This window comes from Oreochromis aureus, linkage group 2, assembly GCF_013358895.1.
Source record: "Oreochromis aureus strain Israel breed Guangdong linkage group 2, ZZ_aureus, whole genome shotgun sequence".
In the NCBI taxonomy this organism is placed as follows: domain Eukaryota; kingdom Metazoa; phylum Chordata; class Actinopteri; order Cichliformes; family Cichlidae; genus Oreochromis; species Oreochromis aureus.
In genome coordinates, this window is record NC_052943.1 from 24,921,836 (window position 1) to 24,948,679 (window position 26,844).

A 26,844-nucleotide genomic window follows, 5' to 3' on the forward strand; every position below is an offset into this window, starting at 1 on the left:
CAAACAGTTCCGCAATAGATATATTCACTTTTTAACCTTTTCTCCCACTATTTTGTTTCTATCATTTACATGTTTCTCTACTGTATAAGGATAGTGCAGGGGAAACATGAAAACCTTATGCTGTGTCTATTTCCTGACCCATTCAACCTACTTATTTAAATATCTTCCCTTTGCTTTGTTACAAATCTAGAAATAGGTTTAGTATTTAAAATGAACTAGGAAACGGCAGATGCTATAAAGTGATTGTCTTCTAAATATGCACTTTTCAACATGTATCAAATCGGAAGAAATCTGTCTCCAAAATGAGAAAAACAAAGCAAAAACAACCGCTCTCCCAGCTTCATTAATAGGAAAACCTGTGGTTAAGGCCTGGGTGACTCATCTTTTTCCTTTATCTTAGTTGCTTATGGGAACAGGGGGACGGAGCATGCAAACTCATTTCAGACTGCACCCTTTCTCTTTTCAAGTGTGACTGATTAGAGAAGTAATTTTAACATTGTCCCTACAGTCTGCGGGGGTGGCAAACCATATTTGTTCCTGTGGTGACCTTCACTGCTTGTTGCCTGTGGGCTGCTTGTTCCATTTTACTTTTATGCTCTCATAATTGCTAATCAATGTCCCCGTTGAGGTTATTTTACACATCAAAGGGAAAAGTGAAAATACTGACATCAGAAGCCTTTAATACTGACCCTTATCATACCAAAAGTTTCATTTCTGTTACCTGCACACAAGGAATGTCAACCATAGGCACCTACACCCACTGCACTTACTATACTTTGCCACTGAAGTGTGATCACCAAGTGGGCAAAGAAAGATATGCAAATGGATATGCAGCAGCCCTGATACATGCTATAGATGTTATAACTAGAAGAAGCAGCTCAGTGTTTACTGAAACATTGGCAGGCAGGTTTTGTCACCTTACTATGGAGCAATGTATTTACCTGCCCTGTTTCCAGGTAAGCTGTTCTTACTGGATGCTAGTTGTGGATTGATACGAACCTACATGAAATACATATCAGTCAATGAAGCAAGCATAAATGTCAAACTACATCTGTTTAAGATAAGCAGTTCAGTTTCCCTTTAGCTATAAGCTGTAGTACCTAACAGAACCACAGTGTGTTATGCTCAGGATATATGTATCGCCTTGACCCCACAAGTAAAAAGAAATGTAAACTCTGTTCTACTTGTATTAGTGTACTCTGCTGAACAAAAAGGGAAATGACACCGCGTACATACTTTCATCTGTACGAATTGCGACTTATTTATACATATACTGTAATTTTGTCATACCTGACGTAGCGATGTAATTCTTCAGTATTAATAGGAATGACTCAAATAAAATATAATAGCACAGAAAAGGCTCAAATCAAATGTAGATAGGAAATGAGTTATTTCAGATATGAACTTCAGGGCACTAGGTCAGGACAACGCTTTTCTTATTTTCATTACTCACTTGCAGGCTGTTAATCAAGGATGTTGAACTTTAACTAATGTACAAACAAATTAAAATCTAATCAACAGTTGCTGAATACACTGCCATTTGTTGAAGATGAGGCCAAATGCTCTGATGTGTCTTCTTGTCATTGTATGACACCATGTTTTTTTTTTAGATAAACAATTAAGAGACAGTACAAAAACCTATAATTAGCAGTGTGAGGTGATAAAACAAAGCAACTATTTTGAGTGAGCCACATGTAAGGAAATTCCTATGCCGCTAATTTAACCGTCAACAAGACACACGCAAGGTGATTTTGTCTATACGCAATAAGGATACTTTAAGGTTTGCAGGCAGCGAGAGTAGGTGTGTGATCTCTGTTATCAGCAAGTGTGCATCTGACAGGGGGAAGGAGGAAACTGCTGCTGTATACTAATATACCACAACAGTCAACATGTCGGAGGCCAGTGGGAGGTGAGGGAGAAGCCCCTTTTTGATTAACACAGTCTTCTTCACGACTTAGAGCGAATTGACACAAACATGATCCAAACATATGACTTGATCTGTGCCAAAGGTGCTAAGAAGCCAGAAATAAACTTAGTTGTAAGGACAATAGTTTTTTGTATCCTTCGACCAGATTAAAAGAAGGGAAAGGGCCTTTAAATGTGCAGGCATACACTATGTGTTCACCCTACATGTTCTTAAGATTGTAGTTTTAGACATTTCTTTAAAAAAAAAAATTTTTAATCTCAGAAGTGGAAACAACATCTTCCAACCCTTGGAGTGGACATCAGATCTTGTTTGATCAAAAAATGATGCGATGTAATGCTGGTTTCTGGTTAATATATATATATAGATATACATATATATATACACATGTATATATACATATATTTATATATATATATATATATATATATATATATATATATATATATATATATATATATATATATATATATATATATACATATGATACATATGTATGTATATAGTTTTATTTCATGAATATTAAAAGAGTTAGATGAAGGAAACAACACTTTAGCAAATAACTTCTCATAGTTAAGTCTGTCTGTGATACACCACTGATTACAACTAACTGTCAACTAATCCTGTGTTGTTAGGTCACATCAGCCATGGCACCAACCATGACCACTGATTACCTGTCAGAGGGCTCAGTGGAACAGACAGGATTTCAGGATTTTACTGAAATCTTCTGAAGGCGAGTCATACTTAATGCTGTCAGGTGGATGGATTGGATGAGGCCCATAGAGAAGTGAGTTATTTCCCTATGGGTGAAAGGGAGGTGAAAGTTCCTGTTTCTAATGTCTGACCTTTCTCCACCTCATCTCCTGACAGCTCCAGGTTTGACTCCACCTTTCACAATTTTACTGCTTCACCCCCTTCCCTCTGCTTCCTTAACTATGGACACTTGCTGTCCAGTACAAAGGGCACCAAATAAAACTTTTCTTTTTTAAGGGGTAAAATAATAAACTCTTACTGAATCAAAGTTAAGACTCTCAAATTGAAGAAGAAGAATAGTTAATAGTTTGGAATAGTTTTGCTCTATTAGCCCAACCCGACAAATGTGGTATCACAGCCCACGTGTTGGGCATCAACAGAAAGCCCAGGATCTCACATAGAGTGTTTAAATGGTGCAAAGGTCAAAAAATGAACTGCTGTGTCTGCTGGCAGGATAATAATAATAATAATAATAATAATAATAAGTAAAATTATTTTCCAAATTAAATGCCATTAAGTGCCACTTTGTTACCTCAAACATCGATCTTAAGTTACAATGTGTATTAAACCTCCCAAAAACGTAGCACCTAAACTTACAGCTGACGTCATCCTTCATTTTCCACAGCCAATCAACCGTCAACGCCCACATTCCAGCAAGAACGTTCACACGTCCTTGGATGCAAGCTGCCGTTAAACTCGCCTGAAGAAGTAGAAGACCACTACGTCCAAGGTTGTCAACACAGGTAAAACGTGTTTGTCCCTTTTGTAGTCACATTTACATATATAATTCAAAACTCAATGTACACAGTATATCAGGTGGGTGAATGTAACGGGCCTAGCGAGTTTTCTTGGCTAGGTTTGTTTTAAAGTGAAGATGTAAAGATTAGCGACTTTGTCCAGAACTGACCTTTTTTTTTTCTTTCAAAGCACGCTAGCTAGCTAGTTAAATCTTAAATATTAAAGCGACAGTGACCCTCAAGTTAAGGGCCTTAACCGTTAAGCTATTTTGTTTTTGAACATAAAGAATGTTCTGTTTCTATTGTTAAAGCTAAGCGCTGAAATTATTTTCTAAAGAAAAAAAAAATAGATGTTAGCAATTAGCAAAATTGCATTTTAGCAGTTAGCCTAAGCTTGGCCTATCTATAAATACTTGAGTTATATTTTGCAAGAAGAAAGAATGGAGCGATTTATTGAAATTTCCAATCCAATCCAACTTTATTTATAAAGCACTTTAAAATAGCCAACACAGGACCAAAGTGCTGTGCAGTAAATAAGTTGAGAACAATAGATGAAACAAAACAGCAAAAGTTAAAACACATAATACATAAAGTTACAAAGCCCTATATATTTTTTAAAGTGAAATATGAGCAAACATACATATCTTTAGAGTGTTTAAGGCAACAAATAGAGTTTGTACCACCATTGTGAAAATAAGGACGGTCTGAACTGTATTTGGTAAGATGTCTGTGAAGGTTCTCAGTCATCCAGGTCATCGTAGTCAAAGGAGTTTGCAAAGAAAAGCGTCTGGACTTCTTTAAGTTGCTTGAAGACGTTTCACCTCTCATCCGAGAAGCTTCTTCAGTTCTAAGGTCAAATGGCCGAGAGTCCCAGATTTAAACCCAGTGGGAGTATCCCCCCAAAGTCTCCAAAAGTTGAATCTGTTCATCTGGACGTAGCGTTTTGTGGGAGAAACGTCCCCAAAGAGGGACAAAGGACCCCCTGGTGATCCTCTAATCACATGAGCCAAGGTGTGAAAACGGGTGTGGGACCTAATCAGCCAGGGTTTTGGGTGAGCTCACTGTGAAACCTGGGGCCACCTTGTCATGTGAATTCCTGAGGTCAGATGGCCCAGGAACTGACAGTTACAGTCGGTATCAGGTTTTTGCTGGACTTTTTCCTCTTTCTTCTTTTTTTTTGTTAAGGACATGATTTTCAGATACTGTACATCTGCTGTAGTTCATCTTTTGGCCTCCACTTGTCTATTTTGGGCATTTTTTTTCTTTCCCAGAAGAAAGTATACATCTTGCAAAAAATTGTCAAGTTTGCCATTCCAAGTTTTCAGTTAATAGCTTGTAAAGAGTAAATATTTAAACAAGACATTCTTCAGGCGAAATAAAGACACTCAAGACAGTTTAGATGGTAACAACGTGCGCACGCTGGGTGAGCGCTGCTGTCTCAGGCTCACAACCAGCATTTGTGGCAGTTCTTTATTTATAGCGTTTCAGAGTATGTGTGTGTGTGTGAAGTTTATGATCTCAGTGTGTGTGTGTGTGTGATTCTGAAGAATGGGCCCTCTTTGTATTTGGGAGTGTATAGATAAGAACGTCCTGCTCTCCCTTCCTGGGAGTGAAACGGCTCATAGAGAGCCAGGTGCAGAGGAAATATACTGGGTGAATCATATCTGAGAACACTATGCTTTTGTCTTTCATTTAAGCTTCACTTCAGCGAAACAGTAAAACCATAAAATACGATTAAATGGAAAGAATAAATGGGTAAACAACTATTAACACTAAAATTAAAGATAAACTTTCAATAACGTACAAATGGCAGTGGGAATAATACTTGAAACATTTGAAAATCTCTTAACATATCCCTCCTGTTGTTAATTTGTTTTACACATTTTAACTTTTATCAGCATACAGTCTCTTGACAGTGCATTTTTAACTGTTGCTTCATTATTAACAGGAGTGTCTTTTTTCTTTTAGTTACAGGTTGTTTCTTCATCTTCGTCGTCGGTGTTTGAGTCAGTGTCGGCGTGCTCCAACAGTGTCATAATTTTTTTGGCCGACAGGGTCCGGTGTAATAGCTGTGGCTATCAGTCTGTTGATCATGGATCTTATGCAGGGAATACAACAACAGCCACATAGGGTCAATATGGCTGCAAAACCGCTATTGACACTAGGATTGATGACACTAGGCTGCGGTACTTTCCAAACATGTCCATCCAGCTGTCCCACATGGAAGTGTCCACTCCAGAATGTTCTTTCATTTTCTCGTTCAGGGTCTTCAGGCCCTCCAAGGCCCTTGTCAGGCTGCCATCTGCGGCCGTGTTGTTGGGGATATATGTGCAACATTGTTCTCCAAACATGGAACACACACCGTTATTCTCACTTAGCAGCATATCCAAAGCTATCCTGTTCTGGAATGACATCAGTGACGTGGCCCTCAGTTGTTCAGCTACTGCATATAGGCCAGCCTGGGTTAGATTTTCAAGGCGTTGAACATTGTAGTGGATGTAGTTTATTCTGTCCACATTCTTGTTAATTGTGCACCACCAGCATAGTGATGACTCGAAACCCGCGCCACTTGGTCTACCAACTTGTATTCGTCAGGCACTCCTCTTGGAACACCTATGGCGTCAATATAAGTCGGGTCCGGGCCCGGTTCCTCTGGTGCGGCTCTTTTTGTACGTGTCGTCTGCCAGTAGCCTTGTGAGGTTATGGTTATGTCAGTCACTGAAAGTTTAACAACTTGTATTGGTAAAAGCAAGGACACCAATCCGCATACTCCCGTCCAGTCACTGGGCATGCGATCGTGAGATCTGTGGGTCTCCACACCACCACCATACATCTGCTCTGCTTATGGGCTTAAAAGTCTCATTTACCTTGTTGTTATGGTCAGGCAGTTTGATGAATTCAGTCGTCCAACCCGCTCTCCTGAGCCAGTCATGTTAATGCAGGTGTGGTTTGCTGACGCCACCTTATTGTTGAAAATAGGTTTCTTCTTTTCCTGTCCAGTGATTGGGAAGGTTCGGTCCCATTTTGTGCAGTTAGGTTCAGGTATGTTAGTCCAGTTCATTACTGCAATTAAACAATGGTCTTCTACTGGCGCTGGTACTATCCTCAGCGTTGGGCGGGGTCCCAGGCAGACCACACAGTCATCATTTGCATCCTGGGCTGCCTGTTCTGCCAACAGAAGCCAGTTGTTTGAATGTCCAGAAATGCCTGTGGTTATTTTGAACCAGTCGTCTGCTTCCAATTCGGGCCCCACAATCGCCACCTTCGTCTTATATGTGTGGGGTCCCACTGTTAACATGAGGGATATCCTTGGTTTCTTTTGTTAAGGTATTGGTTCCGGTATTTGTGATGTTGCTGCATATTGACAAGTAGGTATGTGGATCAGATGCGTGTTCTCTGTATACAAACAGTGTTAGATGATAGCATGGAGATTTGTCCTCGTCACAGCACTGCATGGTTTTATGATATGCCACATTCTTTGGGGTTGCTGCTAGTGGGAATCTCTCCGTGTGGAAATTCAGTACAAGATGAGTTGATGTTCTGGTCATATTCATGGTTCTAGACCAATTTTTTGCTGACCGGTCTAAGGAGTCTGTCCCATAGGGCGTCCAGTCGTTGCCAGTGTAGGTGAATACGGTATCCCAGTTCTGGTTCCAGTCGTTACTTGACAGATACCATTCGTATCCACTCCACTCGTCACCTCGATAACCTCCGATATGAAACGAGTTTAGCGGGATCCATACTGTTGAAGAGAAGCTGGTCTTGTTATAACATAAGTATAGATCTTCGGTCTTACTCAACGTTGTAGTCTGGCTGCAGGGATTCTTTTCATATTTTCTGGCGCCGGCTAAGTCTGTACATCTTATACAGAAAGTGCTTCGCTTTCTTCTGGTGATTTTCCCCACTCTTGCTTCTGGCACTAGGGTGGCTTGTCCTGAGCATGTTATGTTTGGTTGTCGTCGGTAGATGCTGGGGCAGTGCGGGTCGCAGGGGTTGCCTGTGCAGATATTATTTATAATCACAAGGGTAATTGCCAGGAACACGGACCAAATGAACATGAAGCACAGGGTCGTGACTGCTGTCAACTGGCATCCTCTTGTCCAGCATCGACGTCGTCTATATGGTCTTTCATTTAACATTTCCATCTCCACCCGGTCTCCCTCTGTGAGCGTTTCTCCTCTTCTCGACCGTGGACACACCCTTGGCCTCCAATGAGTAGACACCCAGCAAGAGGAGCGAGTGTCTCAGTGTTGCCACTGATAGCCCTTCTCCCCACCGAGTGAACACCAGAGGTTAGAGCGGTCTGCAGTCTAGACTTTACTGCTCACTTTTCTATTCGGGAGATTGTGGTTCTCGGATTGGTTCAACCTTTTTGGTGTGGCTTTGATGAATCCACGAGGGTCGTTCAGCAATTTTGCATGCTGTGGGTGTGGTGAGCAGGACCTGGTAGGGGCCTTCCCACCTTGGAGAGCTCCAGTTTTTCCTTTGGAGTACTTTAATCAGGATCCAGTCGCCTGGTTTCAACCTGCAAGAAACTGGAAGAGAATCACTCGGCAGTTTGTTGGCCAAGACTATTTCTTTATTTTCTAACAGTCTTGTCATCCATTCGGCTAGAGTCGTTTCTCTTATAGATTTATCTATGGGTTCACTGATGATTGGCAGGGGAAATGGTCTCCCGTGTACTATTTCAAATGGTGTTAGTTTCTGTGAGTTTTGTGTTAATCTCATCCACATTTTTACCAGACCTATGCATTCAGGCCATGGTCTTCCTGTCTCTTCCATACACTTTCTTAATCTTTGTTTTATAGTGCCATTAGTTCTTTCTACTAATCCTGCACTTTGTGGGTGGTATGAACAGTGGTGTTTTATGCTGAAGCCTAAAGCTTCAGACACTCTGTCTATTACATCATTCACAAAGTGGGTGCCATTATCAGATCTTATAAGGCTTGGTATTCCATATGTTGGAATAAAATGATTACATAAACATTTGGCTACAGATATCGCATCAGCTTTCTTTACTGGGTAAATTTCTGGCCATTTTGAGAACACGTCTATTATTACTAATGCGTATTCCACTTGTTGGTGTTTATGTAATTGAATGAAATCCATGTGGATTGTGTGGAAAGGATGTGGCGGCGTTGGAAAATGACCTCTTAGGTCTCAAATTCCCTTGTGCATTATGCTTCTGACATATCATGCATGTTCTTACAAATTCTTTTGCTGAATTTTCAAAATTTTTTGTGTAGAAATATTTAGAGAGTATATTGATCATGCCCCCGGATGACACATGTGTACTCCCATGTGTCACTAATGCCGCTGTTTTATGTAAAGATTTTGGAAGAATTGGTTTTCCATCACATGTCATAATGTCATTTTCCAACACTGCTCCATCCCTTAACCATGATAATTTTTCATTTTGTGTGGCTGCTGTTTGTTCGTCTTTTAACGCTTCCAGAGGAATCAGAGTGACTGGTTCTACGTTCAGAACATTGTTTGTGTCTCGTGCTGCTGCTTTAGCTGCACTATCTGCAAAATTATTTCCTTTTGTGATGTCAGAGCTGTCCTTCTGGTGTGCTGCACATTTACACAGGGCCAGTTTTCTGGGTAGCATTATCACCTCCAACAGGCGTTTTAAAAGGATCCCATGTTGTACTGGCGCTCCAGTAGATGTTATCATGCCTCTATTTTGCCATATTTTTGCAAAATGGTGAACTGCTGAGAAAACATATTGACTGTCTGTGTGGATGTTGATGTCTTTGTCTCTATGTAGTTCACATGCTCGTATGACTGCTGTTAACTCTGCACTTTGCGCTGAGTGAGAGGAAGTTAGAGGCTTGGCCTCTATAATCTTATCAATAGTGGTGACAGCATAGCCAACACAGTTTCGCCCTGTTTGATCTTTTGTTGCTGAGCCATCCACGAAGATGTTAGTAAAGCTCGGTTGTGGCAGACTGTGAATATCTGCTCTTGGTTTCGTGTCCTCATCTAGTTTGTGCAAGCAGCTGTGTGTGTCACCGTCTGCTTCCGTTGGGAGCAGGGTGGCTGGATTCAGCTGACCACACTTTTCAATTGTGATGTGTGACTGTGAGAGCAGAATGCCTACATAAGACAGTTGTCTGGCATGTGTTAGATATGATAGATTAGCTTGCAGCAGTATAGAGGTCACGGCGTGTGGGACCTTCACTGTTAGTGTGTGTCCCAATACTATGTCTGCCGATTTTTTGACAGCCTCCGCGGCGGCCGCGCAGGCTTGTACGCACGTCGGTAGGCCCGAGGCCACAGAATCTAATTTGCATGAATAAAAGGCCAGAGGCCGCTGTTTGTCACCGAACGCTTGAGTTAATACTGCTTTCATATAGCCTGAGCTGCCGTCTACATGCAAGTGAAATGGCTGTTCATAATCTGGCAGTGCTAAAACGACACTCGTCTGTAGTGCTAATTTCAGCTTATCAAATGCAGCTTCAGCTTCGGGCGTCCATTCTATCTTGTCTTTCAGGGCCAGATCTTTTCCATAGATTAAGTTTTGCAGTGGTTGCGCTAAGCGGGCGTACTCGGGGATCCAACTTCTGCAAAAATTACATAACCCTAAATGACTCATCATTTGTTGTTTTGTCTGAGGCTTAGGGGCAGCCTGTACTGCAGCCTTTCTGCTATCAAGCAGTTTACGGCCTTGCCCTGTCAGTTCGTGACCCAAATATGTCACCTTTGACTGCCACAGCTGCAGTTTATGTTGTGACACTTTGTGGCCTTGCTCCGCGAGGTGATTCAGCACCTCGAGAGTGTTCTTTTTGCAGTCTGTCTGTGTGTTTCCGGTTACCAGGATGTCATCTACGTAAAGCAGGAACTGTCCTGGAGCAGGCAGAGTGCAAGAAGACATTGAGTTTTTCAACGCTTCTGCATACAGGGTCGGACTGTTTTGGAAACCTTGTGGTAGGCGCGTGTACGTGTATTTTTGTCCGTCAAAAGTGAAACCGAATAGTCCTCGTGACTCAGGGTGCAGTGGCACAGAGAAAAAAGCATTCGAGAGATCAATAACTGAGAACCACTGTTCCCTTGGAGTCACCTGATTTAGAATGGTGTGAGGGTTTGCTACTACAGGTGGGATTTGTTCTGTAATATCATTTATGGCCCTCAAGTCATGCACTAGCCTGTACTTGCCAGTATTCGCTTTTTTCACTGGAAAAATAGGCGTGTTACAAATAATTTTATTTGTTTTTATCAAAATGCCTGCTTTTTCCATGTCTGCTATCACTGGTCTGATCCCGTCTCTAGCCTCAGCGGACAGTGGATATTGTGGTTTTATTGGTCTATGTTTTGAAGTGACTTTTACTTTTACTGGATCAGCATTTTTTATTAGTCCTACGTCTGTCGGTCCGGTGGACCAAAGTGAATTTGGGAGTGATTCGATCTCTGTGCCATCCACCGTAATCAGTAAGAGTCATTCTGCCTCCTCGACCGTTAGGCATGGGTTCGGAGGAGCAGTCAGGTGGGTGTTTGGCTGCACTGTTAGAACCCATCCTAAAGTGTATCGCATACAGCCTGTGCGTCGGCCTTGAAGCCAGCCCTCGTGTGTGTGTTCGGTTTTTTCATAATGGTCATTCTGTACTCGTTTTAAAATTGTGCCTAAATCTTTCCACTGAGTTTGTGGATTTTTTGCCACAGATACGTGTGGGGTGGGCATTCTGTTTAAATTTATAACCTTTGGTGGTTGTATTACCGAGCAGACCGCATTTCCGCTTTTCGTGACGTATAGATGTTGTAGCGTCAGTTTTTGTGGTCCCAAACGGTGGACCTGGTTGTCATAATTTGGATCTGGGCCTGGTGTCTGTTTAAAACGCAACGTGTTGTGCAGTTCGTTAAAGGGCACAGTGTCTGAGGAGCGCAGTAAATATCGCTCAGCTGTTGTGATCAGCTGCTCGGAGGCGGGGAGATCTAACGTCCAATAGTAATGCGGCTCTCTGTTTTCATGACACACGAGTGCATGTGTGTCTGATAGCATAAGCTCTGCTCTCATGCCGTTACATTCTGGGACGACGCCTATACGTAAGTTCATCAATCCATCGCGTCCGAGCAGGTTCACTGGGCAGCTTGAATCAATTATACACTGTAGCTTGCATTCGCGGCTGGTGTCTGTGTGGAGGAAATTCAATTTTTGTGTCAGTAACTGCGTGGTTGTATGCCCTGACGCGGAAGTGGTGAGGCGGGCATCTTTTGAGAAATACGTGCGTGGTGGCTTTTCACGCAGGACAGTTATACATGCTCCGGTGTCACACAACATGAGATATGGTTTCCCATTTATGTGGATAGTGACTTCTGGTTTATGTTCAGAGCCCAAAAGCAGCTGGTGAATATTGAAAATTTCACTGTCACTGTCACGGTTTTGATTTTTTGGGACTGAGCCTAGTCACATGTCGTCATTTTCTCTATCACTTTCTCTGCCACGACGGTCGCGTCTGTCATCTCTGTCTGGTCTGTCCCTGTAATTTCTTCTATCCTGTCTGTCCCTTCGGTCTTCTCTCTTTTTGTTTCTGCACTCCTTTGCAAAGTGTCCGTCTTTATCACAGTTGTAGCATCTATTGTGCCTTTCACGATCATTCTTTTTGTCACCTGCTTTGTAGTTTTGCCTTCCTTTGTTCCTTTGTTGTAGATTCTTTCCTGCATATGCAACTATGCCTTCTTCTGTAGTTACTACAAAACGCCGGTTTGTGCAGTCTTATTTTTCTGTACTTTTACTGCATGTTCTGCATATTGAAGTGCATCGGCTAGGCTCCCGGTGTTTTGAGTGACCCAGTGTTTATCTACATGGGCGCGGACTTTTGGGAGAAGGCCCTTTAAGAAAGCATTTTTGAGTTGCTGTTCATATGGGGTGTTGACGCCTCATTGTACTCTAATCCTGAGTTTTGTCGGAAGATTGGGCGTAATCTGTCTAAAAAGTCAGACGCAGATTCATTGTCTTTTGTTTAACTTCCCTATCTTTCCATAATCAGGCCTGGGGCCAGTGTCACTCTTACTCTCTCGTACAGGTCATGTAATGTCTGGTCGAGATTTTGGTCCCCAGCGAGGAGTATATGGCCGTCTTGGTCTTGACCTGTGTAATTTCCAGCACTCGAGCTAGTTTTAGGCCTAAAAGATCCTGTAAAACTTGTAACATTTCGCTGCCGTTTAAGTGCCAGTTAGTGCGGATTAATTCTATAGCGTCTCGCCACTGCTGATGTCCCTCATTTAAGGGTGGCACGTCTTTTAACACATTTTTTCTATCCTCCTGAGACCATGGACGGTAAGTGAATATCAGTGGGTTCATATCTACAGGGACTTGTCCGCCCTCTCCTGCTGGGGCTCCAGTGGGTCGCCCGTAATTTGGGTTTGGCAGCTGGATTAACGGAAATTGCCCTATTGGGCCTGGGGGCCAAGACGGGGTTCAGGTCGGCCCCACATGTCCCTCCCAGTCGGATCTCTCCTAAATCTTCTTGCTGTTTATGTGACGGGCCTTGAGCCATAAGGTTTAATTGCTGTCTAGCTGAGGCATAAGGGTCCTGTGGTTTCAGGAAGGAATTGTTTAGGTGGTTCGGAGGGTGCTGCTCTGTGTCTGAGGGGCTTGGAGCAGAGGGGGGTTTGATAGGGAGGTGGGTTTGTAACTTGAGTTGGCTGTTTTCACTTTGTTTGCTTTGCTTTTTATTTCTCTTTTCTTCACGCTGTTTACTTTCCTCCTGCCATGGCACGAAGAATCCCACGTATTCAGACAGGCGCAGGCCTTTCTTTTTACCGCTGCTTTTTTCTATTTCTTCTTTTAAGCGTTTATTCAATTGTTGAATTGGGCCGGGACTACATTTTCCCTCCCAAGCGGTACAGTTAGTTTCTTTAGGATTTCTCCATCTGTTTGCGCTTATTTGTCCTGCACCGGGGCATTTCCTCTCTAACCATAATTCATCTGCAGTCAATTCAGGCTTTGCGGGTTTATTTCCCATTTTTTGGGCTTAGAGTTATCAATAATATTTATTGTAAATTGCTTATAATTTTATTTTTATTTATTGTATTTGGAAACACCTTGTTTTGCTTTTATGTATTAATACTACCAACATACACTCTGTGTGACCTTCGCTGATATTAGAGTCGGGGAGGTTATTAAGGCAGCCTTCACCCTGGTCTAGACCCAGGGCGGCCTTAATTTTATGCGTTGAAGCGCAAACTTTGACCCCTTCTCACCAGTACATCGGTCAACACAGGAAACAGTAAGAGTGGTGCAGAAACCTGTTGTTTCTATTCAAAAGGTCACTCACTCTTCAACAACACATAAACTTCACACGCGGTACTACAATCCTATTTTAATTGACACGTTCTTTACTTTCATTCACTCGTGAGAGTGAGATCCCTTTATTTTCATTCACTCGTGAGAGTGAGATCCCTTTATTTTCATTCACTCGTGAGAGTGAGATCCCTTTATTTCATTCACTCGTGAGAGTGAGATCCCTTTATTTCATTCACTCGTGAGAGTGAGATCCCTTTATTTCATTCACTCGTGAGAGTGAGATCCCTGACTTCCAACCTTTTAAACTGCGGAGTGACCCCACACAGGACCGTCAAACTCCGTCTTACAGGCGAGCCCTTTCACTCATAAGAGTGAGATCCCTGACCTCCAGTCCTCAAAGGACGGGTCTTTTAAGAACCGTGTCAATCTAAAAACCGATTTTAGCCGCAATGTGTTCTTGAGTGTTTATATTCACCTGCTTCGGATGAAAATGCCGGTCAGAGAGAATCCTCCTCGCTCCCTGGGATCGTGGACCTCTTGCTAAAAACGCTGGCCAACGGCGAATTCACGTAGTTGGTCTTTACTGTTTCACTAGAAACAGGCTGTCGCGACAGACTTTGCAGCGTGGGTTCACGAATCCAGGAAACGACGAGGTCACTCTGTTGGCTCGAAGGACCAAATAAATGTAAAGAGTAAATATTTAAACAAGACATTCTTCAGGCGAAATAAAGACACTCAAGACAGTTTAGATGGTAACAACGTGCGCACGCTGGGTGAGCGCTGCTGTCTCAGGCTCACAACCAGCATTTGTGGCAGTTCTTTATTTATAGCGTTTCAGAGTATGTGTGTGTGTGTGAAGTTTATGATCTCAGAGTGTGTGTGTGTGTGTGATTCTGAAGAATGGGCCCCTCTTTGTATTTGGGAGTGTATAGATAAGAACGTCCTGCTCTCCCCTTCCTGGGAGTGAAACGGCTCATAGAGAGCCAGGTGCAGAGGAAATATACTGGGTGAATCATATCTGAGAACACTATGCTTTTGTCTTTCATTTAAGCTTCACTTCAGCGAAACAGTAAAACCATAAAATACGATTAAATGGAAAGAATAAATGGGTAAACAACTATTAACACTAAAATTAAAGATAAACTTTCAATAACGTACAAATGGCAGTGGGAATAATACTTGAAACATTTGAAAATCTCTTAACATAGCTCTTTGGAAATCACCTTATAGGTGTAAAACTATTGTATGTTTGTCAAACTGTTGTCAGCTCTTTGAAATTGTCCATAGTTTCAACCAAAACAAAAAGAAACAAACCGTGAGCTTTTGTAACAGGCTGCTGGTAGCAAAGTGCCTAAAGACTGGGCACTTTCTGCATTTCAAACCTTTAAAGCAGGTGTTCAAACTCCAGTCCTCAAGGGCCGGTGTCCTGAACACCACAACACACCTGAATAAAATTAGTAGGTCATTAGCAAGAGTATAGAACTTGACTCCATGGTGAACTGGCAACCCCTAACCCTACTCAAGTAAATGTAAGTGTTTGGAAAAATGTACTTCTAAAAGTACTTTTATTCCACCATGATCATTCACTCATGAGCTGCTGTAACATGAATCAAATGGCTGAATTACCATCTCAGCATGCGGTCAAGTTCTATAGAGTCTTGCTACTGACCTACTAATTGTATTCAGGTGTGTTTCAACATGGACACATGGAACAGTTTCAGGACACCAGCCCTCGAGGACATGAGTTTGAGACCCCTGCTTTAAAGGAACCCTTTAAACTTTATTTGTTCAGATAAATGTGGTTAATGAGACATGGCTTTAAGTCAAACAGTTAAGTCTTTAAGTCTTCTCCTCTTTTCAGAACTGGTGAAATTTTGCAGGATGTATCCAACTGGTGGATCATTTCGGGGTTCCAGAGGAACTTGTATTGAACAAATGCTCAAGAAGAATTCGCCACCAACATCAGGACCAACCCGATCACCATCTAACATGAATGTTGGCTTTGACCAGCAAGTGAAAAGCACTTTTAAACCTGGTAGGTTTGAGAAGTTAATCTACTCCAGATACAGCTCCCACAGTGCTACAGATTATCACTGTGTCAACTCCTTTAAGTTGTGGTTTCTGTTGCAGGCCTCCAAATAGAATCTATATGGGTTTAAAATTTGAATCTGCTTTTTCGTGTTTTCCCTACTAAGGTCATGATGGAAGACCAAAAGTCTCTCCTAAAATACTGATTGAAAGATACAAGAATGGAGAGACGAATGCTATATCGTTGCTCCATCAGCTTGCCCAGACTTTGCAGTTCCATCTGGAAATGAAGGAGACAGTAGCCCCAGGTAAATCTTCCGAGCATGCTGGTGCACATTCAAATACACATCTAAAAGCAAAGCTTTAACAACATCTATGAAGATGTCTTCACATACTCTATTCAGACAACTTTACAATACCATGTTAGAGTGAATTGTTAATATGTCATTTTTATGCTTGCCATCTCTACATTGTTTAACTGTGGGATGAAAGCAGTTCCACAGTCCCCCTCCCCAGATTCTTGAGTTTTTGGGTGAGGGGCTGTAGGTTTGATTACAGACACATCCTATCTGGAAGGTCTGTTTGATGTAAGCTTCCTGCCCAGCAGGAGGTCTCTCTCTCTCAAACACACACACACACACAAACACACACATATATACATACAGTGCCTCGTCTTTGTAACCAAGGGGGGTTAAGAGGGGAGGCATGTGTTGTAAACTATTGTGTGAACTGTAACAGTTTGTCAATAAATAGCTGCGAGGGAAGCTGCTCTTTGAAGGACTTTGGGCTGGAGACAGGTTAGGAGCGTGAGCTCCAAGAGCTGGTTCTTGACCAAGGGCCTCCCTTGCGCAAGTAATCAATCGAACACTGTTGCCTTGTTTTTCTTTCATGGGAATAAGTCCTGGATACAGCGGGGTCTGAGTTTAGACCCAACATACCACATGGTGTGGTTTATAATGATAGAATACAGCTATGTATTCTATCATTATATAGACCTTAAAACAATGTTTTAAGGTCTTTCAAGTAACAAGTGAACTGGAAATACATTAGAATAATGCAGTTTATTTATGCAGTTTATTTTTTATTTATAATTCAATCACGAGATCAGGCCTGTGCTAGAATCTTTTTACCTTTTGTTATTCACCCCTTTATAAAAAGGAAGAAAAAAAACGGTTGTTCAAAAAATTAAGGTATTGTGCCAGTCAGTCAAGTCATTAGAGGCTGTCATTTCAGACTGGATACAAACTGAAGGCTCATCACAAATTATGACTTATTGTTATGCACAGTGGCTGACAGAGAACATGTCAGCCAGATGTTGGGGTATGATTGTAGTAAAATTCATAATTATTTCCTTTTTTTTTATTAGCCAATACTACGGGGCTTTATTTTGCCTTTTGTGCTGTGATCGATGGAGTGCAGTACAAGACTGGTATAGGGGTAACAAAGAAGGAGGCTCGTCTGAATGCAGCGGAGCTCGCTTTTCAGGATCTGCTGCCCACCCTGGAGAGTCTGAAATCTGCACTTCCTGAAGCATCATGTTAGTATGAAAATGAAGTGTTTGTTCTGCAGACTCTGAGATGCACATATTAAATTTTTACAGTATTTCTGATGTTGGTTGTTGTCATTGTTGTTGTTAATATTGGATATACCATTTAACACAGCTTTTTGCTACATTTAGATTTTTTTAAATTGTAAATTAAGTAAATGTAAGACTGTATTTCAGATGTTCTTCAAGCCCCTCTTACCACCGATTTTTGACAATTAATTTGGCAACATTAAAAATGCACATTTAAACATTTTACATTTCATTCACTTCTTTGCCTGCTTTAGCTTTGGATGTCCCTGCACCCCTGCCAGTAAAAGAGGAGCCCGCCATTTCTGATATCCATGCTTGTAGAGCCATGCTCGGTAATTCTGGATTTTATATTCTTTGACTGACTTGTTACTACCTCTCTGCTTGCATATTTTGTAGTAAATGACACTAACAGTAATATTTTGAACACATCTGTATACATGGCACACAGACCATATTTTATTGTTGATTTGAGACAGCTGCCATTTTATTTTTAAAAGTGCAATAACCTTTTTTTGCCTTTGGCATTCCCATCACATTGGTCTGGCTAAGTGTTGGCTAAGGATGATTATGTTGGATAGAGTTAGGGATATACATTATGACTTAGGATAGGTATAGATATAGTCAGGGCAGTGGTGGTAAGCAATCGTCCGGCCAGCTGGGGCCTTTCTATGTAGAGTTTACATGTTCTCCCCATGTTTGGGGTTCTCTCTGGGTGCTCTGATTCTTCCCACAGTCCAAAGACGTGTGTGTTAGTTTAACTGGCAATTCTTAATTGGACTTAGTGTGTGATTGTGTTTGTGTATGGTTTTCTGCCTCTGTGTGAGCCCTGCAATAGACTGGCGAGCTGGATTGGGTGTACCCTGCTGATGCATGGATGGATGGATAAAGTCAGTCCATTTATGCGATATCCTTCCTGCCTTACAGATTTTGTGTGCTAACACAACAGCAATGTTTATTTTGAAGGTCAGAGACAAATTTGGTCATATGATTCATTTTACTTATCTAGTCATATCTTGGTTATTTACGTTCTTTGTAATGAGAGCAGGTCCTTTTGAACAAGTCCTTGGTTTCGGTTTGGGAGACAAACACACTGTCTACTTTCACAATTACTTCATGTTTCCCTTTTGATAACACTAATCGTCAGAGCTGGAACATCTGTCCCTGAACGATCTGTCAAGATCTGAATAGATAACCTCTACTTTATTTATCAACAAAGTAAGGAAATTACTGTGACAACAGCCATAAAAGTAAACACAACCTGTGACAAGATAGCTGAAATAAAATATCATAGGTCAATAAAGACATGCAATAGCTTCGTGAGTTAAATATTATACAGAAGGAGTACATTTAAATTGAAAATGGAAAAATAAGCTTAAGAAAGCTAAAGGAAAAAGAAGAGGCTAATAGTCAGGCTAGCTCTGGGGCACACAACCCTGAGCTAGCCTTGCATACGATGAGATTAGATAAGCTATACTTTTTCTTTTTTTCTTTTTTTTTACTACCAAAGTAGGGAAATTAGTGTGTCAAAGTAGTAAACACGACCAATGACAAAATATCATAGGTCGACAAAGAAAATACAAAATGACAAGGCAAAATAGCTCAGTAAGTCAAAATGTACAAACAAAAATTAGTACATCTAAATAAAAATGGAAAAGGTATCTTTAAAAAAGAGTTTTTATTAATATAAATCTGGATATAATAATGAACTTAATAAGTAAAAATCTAACAATTGAATACAGGCGTTATTGAATGAAGTGGAAAAGATTTTGTATGTCTGTCCTTGTGTTAGCTGAGCTGAAACAGATGGGTTTTAATCAGCTTACCAAGCTAGTCCATCTTATAGTCAGAGAACCTCTCACTGATATGATGATGGCTTGAAAAGACTGTTTGTATTCATTAAGCTGCTAAAAGTTCAGGCTACTGGTGGATAAGTACTCAGTGCACTTATATGTATGTCACTGTTGCATTTTATTAACTTTTTTCCTTTCTCTCATAGTTTGTGTTTTGTCCTGTTTGTTGTTTGGAGTCGGTTTATGCTCTTTGCTGAGCCGTGTCCTGTTAGAGGTCTCTTCCTGTTAAAGGGAGTTCTTTCTTCCCTTTGTTATCAAGTGGTTGCTCGGGCAGTATCTAACATTTTAGAGCTTATATGTTAAAATATGAAGAGCCTTGAGATGGCTGTTGTTTGCACTGACACTACATGGACAAACGATGAACTGACAACTGAATCAATTGAAACCTGTCATTTTCTTTATCTCACCTGTTGTACAGAAAGGAAGGCATTTGTCAATCTTCAGATTCCACATGCTGTCAGGGATCAGCTCACGAAACTGATGAATAGTCACCCAGAGTTCTCCGGATGTGCAGGCACCACGGCAGCATTCATTCTTCAGACTTGTAAGTGAGACCTCAAAGTAAGAACGATAGATGGACACCAGTCTTTTGGTGGAAAAAAGATTTTAGAATGCTTGATTTAAATCTTCATCTTAAATATAGTGACAACAGGGGTTTTTTTGTTCCTTGCAGTGTCAAGTCTTATAAGCAACTGCTGTTATCTAATCTCTAAGATTATAGTACAACAGTACTTTTAGTATAGTTTAGGTTTAACTGCTGGATTTTGCACAAAAACAATTCATTGAAATTCAATAGTTTTGATTTGCTGTATAGTGTACAAATTTCAGAGCCAAAGACACTTCCTGACATCATCCTAGAGAAAAAAGAACTTGACAGGTTAGACAAAAACAGTATTTCTTGAAGAATCTCTACAGGGGATGATAGGATTTTGTAGGGATCGGGGATAAAACATGTAGTTTATTGTATGGAAATGTTTTTTTTTCTTTAGTGGGAAGACAAATATAGTTCATTTAACTTTTGAACAGTTGTCAGCTGATAGCATTTATTGGGTACTGATAATTATCTCAAGCTCCTCAGACCGAGGACTTTAAAGAAGAGCTAAATGATATGTAAGAGCACGGAAGTTATCAAAATTATCCAACTTGGAATTTCTTCTTTAAGATGACAGAGTAAAAGCCAAAATACCTTTTGAAAGAATTCCAGTGTGTAAAGTAGGCAAAGAGAGATCTTCTGTCAGAGTCCTTTGGAAACAGGTGCTTTATGCAGATGAGATGTACAGTAAATAACAGCTGTATGTGTGAAGAAAAAAAAAATGCAGTGTTTGCTTCAATTAATACTGCTGTCTTTACTCTCCCCTTCAAACTGAAATTTTCAGCTGATTGGTTTAGGTCTGGTCATGTCATGTTATGCTTTAGTGCTGTGTGACAGCCAATGACTGTTTTTATAACGCGGCAGTAACCCAAAACATACCTCAAAATCCAGTTGAACAACTTTAACAATCAATTGGAAAAGAAAAACCTGCTCAGTGAGCGGTTTTTGGCAGGCCTGGAGCACTTTTTAAAAAATTTAATTCCTTATTTAATGGTGAGTCTAACAAAATTCTCTCATGGATACAGATTTTAGTCACCGAAAGTTATGTACCAATGACGTGAGTATGACACGTGAAACTAATGCAAATGGAGAATGTAACAAGGCATTCGCTGGAGGATGATGAAAATTGTCTAACAACTGTGCAAAGACATGTTGGAGTGTAAGGGCTCTGAAAAACTGTAGCTATAGATAGAACAACAATACTTATGTTAAGGAAACTGCTACAGACATGAGTAAAGTGCTTATATCTACTTATCCTTGTATAGGCCCTCTTATAATAACTTGAATTGTTATAGAATGATATGTTGAGTGACTAGCAGGTAAATATGTTGTATTTACCACTGTTCACACTTTGTCTTTCTCTAGCCAATGAATATGAAGTGGTTGCTCTTGGGACCGGTAATTTTAATACAAAAGAGAGTATCTCATCGAACGGGAGGATTGTGCATGATTCACACGCAGTCGTCACAGCAAGAAGATCTCTTATGAGGTTTGTTGCAACCATGACCCATATTTTTTTATGTGTCATGTCACGTTATAGCAAATGGTTTTCTCCACTTTATACCATGATGGAAAAATGAAAGCAGTATTTTTTTCCATGCAAATTTGAAACCTGATTTATAAAATACCCATTAGTTATATGTTGTAATGTTATATTATATGCATTACAATATAATATAATATAATATCACTCATTACTCATGATATTATGTCGTGGCTGAGTGATGCCAACATTATCAATATCATAATTTGTAACATTTTCTCAACAGTGGTAATTGATTGTTTTAATCCAATAATTATTTTGCACACTGTTTCTCTGAGTCTAATATTTGACAGCTATAGACTCTGGCTAAACACATTTTTCATTTACCTTGTGGTTTTTGTAGATATAAATAGACCTCTAACGGTAATTGTTTGGCTAATGGAGCATACTAAACCAGTGATGATTCATCCTAACCTCAGTACAACACAGCAGTTTAAGTGGATACATGTATACGTATGTCTCGTGTTCTTAAAATGTCGTAATGTATAAAGCACTTTGAGAGCTCAGAGTAGAAAAGCGCTATATAAGAGCCAGTCCATTTACCATTTACAATTTATCAATGATGGTTATTTAAACACAAATGCAAGTAAATAATACCTGAGCTAATCTCTTAGCTCACTTCACTTGTCTTACCACTTTTTTGCTGTTTCTAAGCTTATTTATGGGGCGATCGTGGCTCAAGAGTTGGGCGTTCGCCTTGTAATCAGAAGGTTACCGGTTCGAGCCCCGGCTCGGACAGTCTCGGTCGTTGTGTCCTTGGGCAAGACACTTCACCCGTTGCCTACTGGTGGTGGTCAGAGGGCCCGGTGGCGCCAGTGTCCGGCAACCTCGCCTCTGTCAGTGCGCCCCAGGGTGGCTGTGGCTACAACGTAGCTTGCCATCACCAGTGTGTGAATGTGTGTGTGAATGGGTGAATGACTGGATATGTAAAGCGCTTTGGGGTCCTTAGGGACTAGAAAAGCGCTATATAAATACAGGCCATTTACCATTTATTTAAAAAAAAAACAAAAAAAAAAAACAAAGCCCAAAGCTTATACTAGCTTATACTGTTCAGCCAGCAAATCCAGACTACAGTTTTGGTCCCCAACTTACAATGTGCGTGTAGATTGTAGATGATGTTCATTAATCCGTCCGTCCGTCTTCTTCCACTTGTCTGAGGCCGGGTCGCAGGCTGCAACCTAAGCAGAGAAGCCCAGACCTCCTTCTCCCCACCCACCTCCTCATTCTTGTCTGGAGGAACACCAAGCGTTCCTTGGAGCCAATTTAACCTCTTCAACTGGGTCCTTTTTATGTGGAGGAGTAGCGGCTCTACTCTGAGCCCCTCCTGGATGGCCGAACTCCTCTAAGGGAGAGGCCAGTCACCCGCTAATTTCCATGTCCTAGTCGCTAGTTTTGGACATCCACCCCTACAGCGCCTACTGCAAGTGGTGGGCCTACAGGAAGGTAGGTCCATGTCCCTTTTTCAGGCTGTGCCCAGCCTGGCCCCATGGTCTAAGGCCCGGCCACCAGTTGCTCACCCTCGGGCACCCTCCCCAGGTCTGGCTTCAGGGTGGGGCCCCTGTAACCCCGAGTAAACTCTTCCTTGGGTCTTCTCCTCCTAGGGGTTTTTGAATCACTCTTTGTCTGGTCCCTCACCCAGGACCAATTTGCCATGGGAGACCCCCTGGTAGGTAAGATAACATAGCCCTGACAACATAGCCCCTGGGATCCCATGGGCTCCACCACGATAAGGTAGCGATTCATGGAAGGTCATTAATCATCATGTTCATTAATACAATCATAGTATAATCATTACTTTTTTTTAAGGTTTTATTTGTGTGTCCTGACCTACTTTGGTATAGGCTGATTGCAAATGTTTTCAGTTAATATGTTTTGTCTAGAGATGGCACGATACCACTTATGTCCGATACCGATATCATAAATTTGGATATCGGCCGATACCGATATGAATCCGATATAGTGTTTTTTAATCAATAAAACAGTTTTTTTAATATCTTGCCGCATTTTGTGTAAGTTCATACTCAAGTTTAAATAAACAACAACACTAAAGCTATTCTGTTATACCTGTATGTTTTTAAAAAAAAAAAAAAAAAATTACACTGCACCCAAAATATTTCATAGTTCAGCAATACTGATCAATCTAATAAACTTAAACCTACTCCATTCTTCCTATTCTGGTATTTTTAAAGAGTACTTAGCAGAAATATTAAGCAACCTAACTAATAGGGTTGCAAACTACCAGCAAAAAAAATAGGGAACCACCCCCCACCCCCCACCTCATGATGCTTAATCGACGTAATCAACTTTAATTTGATGCAGCGTGAAAAAAAAAAAATGCACAGAAATCAATTATTTTTCAAGAATAATTAAATAGATTCAACATCTTTCTATAGAATTGCAGACTGCACAGATGGTACTTTCCCAAAGGAAAAAGTACTATAGCTTACTAGGGTATATTAGACTTAACAGTTACTATATACAGTAATGGACTTCTATACATTTTACATCAGATTAAAACTTTGGGTGTAAGATTCAGATAATTATTTATTAAAAGCTAGACATTTTAAATGAGAATAATAAAGAAAAGTATGTCTTTGTGCCCTCCTTTTCCCTGTTAAGGCCCTATCGGCCCCCCTGGCTAAACTTTGCTAGATCCGCCCCTGCACAGTTACCAGCCGTCAGCTACATAGAAAAGGATCCTGGTCTAGAAAGTAATATTAAATAAATTCTAACAACAGCTTATCAAGGTTAAACGTGCTGCTGTTCTTCAGCCGCTGGTTTCCTCTTTCTGGTGCAAAGAGGGCCAAAAACAAACAAGTGAGACGGACTCGCGACAGAAAAGCCGATCAGCTGATCATTGATCAGTTTCATGATTGAAGTAGCAGCAGGAGAGGGAGGGAGAGAGAAGAGGCAGTCGCTCCATATATTGGTTGTTAAGCTTAACGCGCGAATGCTTTACAAACATTCAGAGATGAACTTACACACTTGCTTTACTTCTCTCTGGGATCACTTCCTCGGAGATGAAATGCTGGTTTGGTTGCGAGGCTACAAATACACACAGCCGCTCTATCACGTGAGCACACTGCTGCGACTGCTACGGTTATGAGCCGAGTTATGCCGTGTCGCAAGTTTTGTGAGGTGCTTTTTTGATATTTAATGGGTCGGATTACATTTTTTATTTCTCTCCGATATCCGATCCAGTAATTTACGTCAGTATAGGACCGATACGTAATATCGGATCGGTCCATCTCTAGTTTTGTCCACTAAAATTCTAGTAGACTTTTAATTTGAAATAGTTATGTCTAAATATATCGAGCATAATGACTATATCATGTATAAAGAGCATAATGATAACTGTAACTGGGGGTGTAATATAAAGGGGTTGTTACATCCTGTAGAAATAAAGGCCCAAATATGATATGTTGGAGATTAATGTTTTCTTCAATTACTTATGAATATGTTTCTCATTCAGACACGTTTTGTTTGTTTTTTTGCAACTTGCATGGATATAATCATGCTTTCTTTAAAGAGTAAAGAGTTTAAAGTGTATCTTTCATATGAATCAAGTAATGGTTTGTATTCCTAGACTTTACTTTAGGAGCTTTTCTGATAATGTGGTAATGTGCAAATGTGTCTGACAATGGCTGGCTTTAATTCCTGATTAAATGTTAAGATGCTTGTGTATTTCTTTGTCTTTTGGAGACCTTAAAGTAAGTTAACTGCAGCAAACCTCACATTGTGCTCGAATGGGCCAGTATAGTAGCTTTAACTTCAAGATTTAGTGATATTGCAGATTTTCACTTTTAAAAAATGTTACTACATAGATCTATGACCACTTTGCACAGAATAAGTAATATCTCCTTGTTGGCAGGTTCCTGTACCGGCACCTGCTGATGTTTTTCAGCAAAAATGCAAGTCTCACTGAGAAGTCAATCTTCCAGCAAAGCAGCAGCAGCAGCTTCCTCAGCCTGAAGAGTGGTGTAACTCTTCACCTCTATGTCAACCAACTGCCAAAGGGTGCTGCTCAGATCCCTTCCAAACTGTGAGTGCTTATCAGCTTCACCCCATAGAAGTTCATTTCCTTTAACGCCTCTTCTCTCTCGCTTTTGAAAACAGGTGAACAAAAATATGTTACCTACATTGTAGCAGATATTTTTGCTTCTTACCCATCTTATAACATCATTGTAGTAATGACTGAAATGCACAGCATGAACCCGAAATGGTTTAATATTGGCTTACTCATCTCACTCAGTTTAGCAATTTACTCATATTCAGTTTAATATAGGAAATAGAGCAATACATAATGACACTGTGTCAGGTGCAGTGCTTTTCCAGCCAGAGGCTGCAGTTATGTCATATTTAACCTGGTTCTCATAATAGCAGTGATTTAATAGACTGAAGTAGGAACATATAAGGCCCAAGTCTAATGGCTGTATGAAAATCTCATACTAAAAGATTTGTTATACTTAGGAGGCAGAGTTTAGTTTTGAAACATGACTAAAAAAAAAAACAAAGGTTATTATATATAGCATTGTTTTGATGATGTACATAAGAATCTGTTCACATGAACCATTTCTGAAAACTCCAGCCAAGAGCTGATTTTTATAAATCTTAAATCAGAGGTGTCCAACTCCAGGCCTCAAGGACTGGTGTTCTGTAGGTTTTAGATATCATGCTGGGTCTATACACCTGAATCAAATGATTAGTTTATTACCAGGCCCCTGGAGAACTTCAAGACATGTTGAGGAGGTAATTTAGCCATTTAAATCAGCTGTGTTGTATTAAGGACATATTTAAATACTCCAGGACACCCTCTCTTGAGGCCTGGAGTTGGAGACCTCTGTCTTAAATGGTTATAGAGTAATAATACAGTTTGATCAGTCCACGGGTGAAAATTATTTTAAAAGAGGTTTAAAAAAAAACCAATCATGTCAAATCAAGTTTTTGCTCTTGTCACCCTAAATTTATCGCTTCTTGATGTATTACCATTTGTTTTTCTTTAATGTGGATGAATGGAGACAAATGTTTGTGGGTAGTGCGCTCGCTGTAAACATATCCTCACCGATTGTACTCCCCTACCATCCTCTTGTGCTTTTTCATAAATGTAGGTGGTCTGTGGTTCTGGGTTTTTAAAACCCCCGAATACCAGAATCTTTACGTGCACGTGCACTGTCCCGGTAAACTGTCAGAAAACAAGACTTGGATCTATTTCTTCAACAGTGCTGAGCAGAAAATACTATAAAAGGCATAAACTTTAATAGTTGACTGAGTGTTTCTAATTAAAGCACATTAACATGCATCTGTATGAGGTTGGATGATGATCATATCCCAGTTTTTTTATCACCTTATGCTATTGACAGTGCAGTTGGCAGCAGATTGATGCAGCAAAAGCAGTACAGCTCTGAGACATGTATGCTTAGCTCAAAGTCTAGCACACATTTTCCACTAAAATACCTGAAACTCACTTCGTGTTACCACATTCGATTGAACCTCCCACATGTTTATGCCTCTCCACCCACCAAAACGCCAAACAAAGATGAGCAAAGCAAATTTCAAGATCGGGGGTGCTTTTCATTATGGTAACATGTCTTCTCA

At 40.6% G+C, this 26,844-nt stretch overlaps 1 protein-coding gene across 2 annotated transcripts in view; it reads left to right on the forward strand.

Annotated features, from left to right (window-relative positions):
* Positions 1–2,999: 2,999 nt before the first annotated feature.
* adad1 (adenosine deaminase domain containing 1 (testis-specific)) overlaps positions 3,000–26,844 on the forward strand; it is a 28,992-nt gene continuing 5,147 nt past the window's right edge. Inside the window, exons 1-9 of one of the 2 annotated variants that reach the window (XM_039621283.1) lie at positions 3,000–3,098; positions 3,303–3,407; positions 15,522–15,695; positions 15,856–15,996; positions 17,055–17,225; positions 17,519–17,596; positions 19,533–19,658; positions 21,072–21,195; positions 25,121–25,291. In XM_039621283.1, coding sequence (XP_039477217.1) covers positions 15,542–15,695; positions 15,856–15,996; positions 17,055–17,225; positions 17,519–17,596; positions 19,533–19,658; positions 21,072–21,195; positions 25,121–25,291 — 965 coding nt within the window. In that variant the 5' untranslated portion in view covers positions 3,000–3,098; positions 3,303–3,407; positions 15,522–15,541. Of the gene's footprint in view, positions 3,099–3,293; positions 3,421–15,521; positions 15,696–15,855; positions 15,997–17,054; positions 17,226–17,518; positions 17,597–19,532; positions 19,659–21,071; positions 21,196–25,120; positions 25,292–26,844 lie in introns of those variants that run through there. The other variant, XM_031743005.2, reaches the window with a different exon arrangement.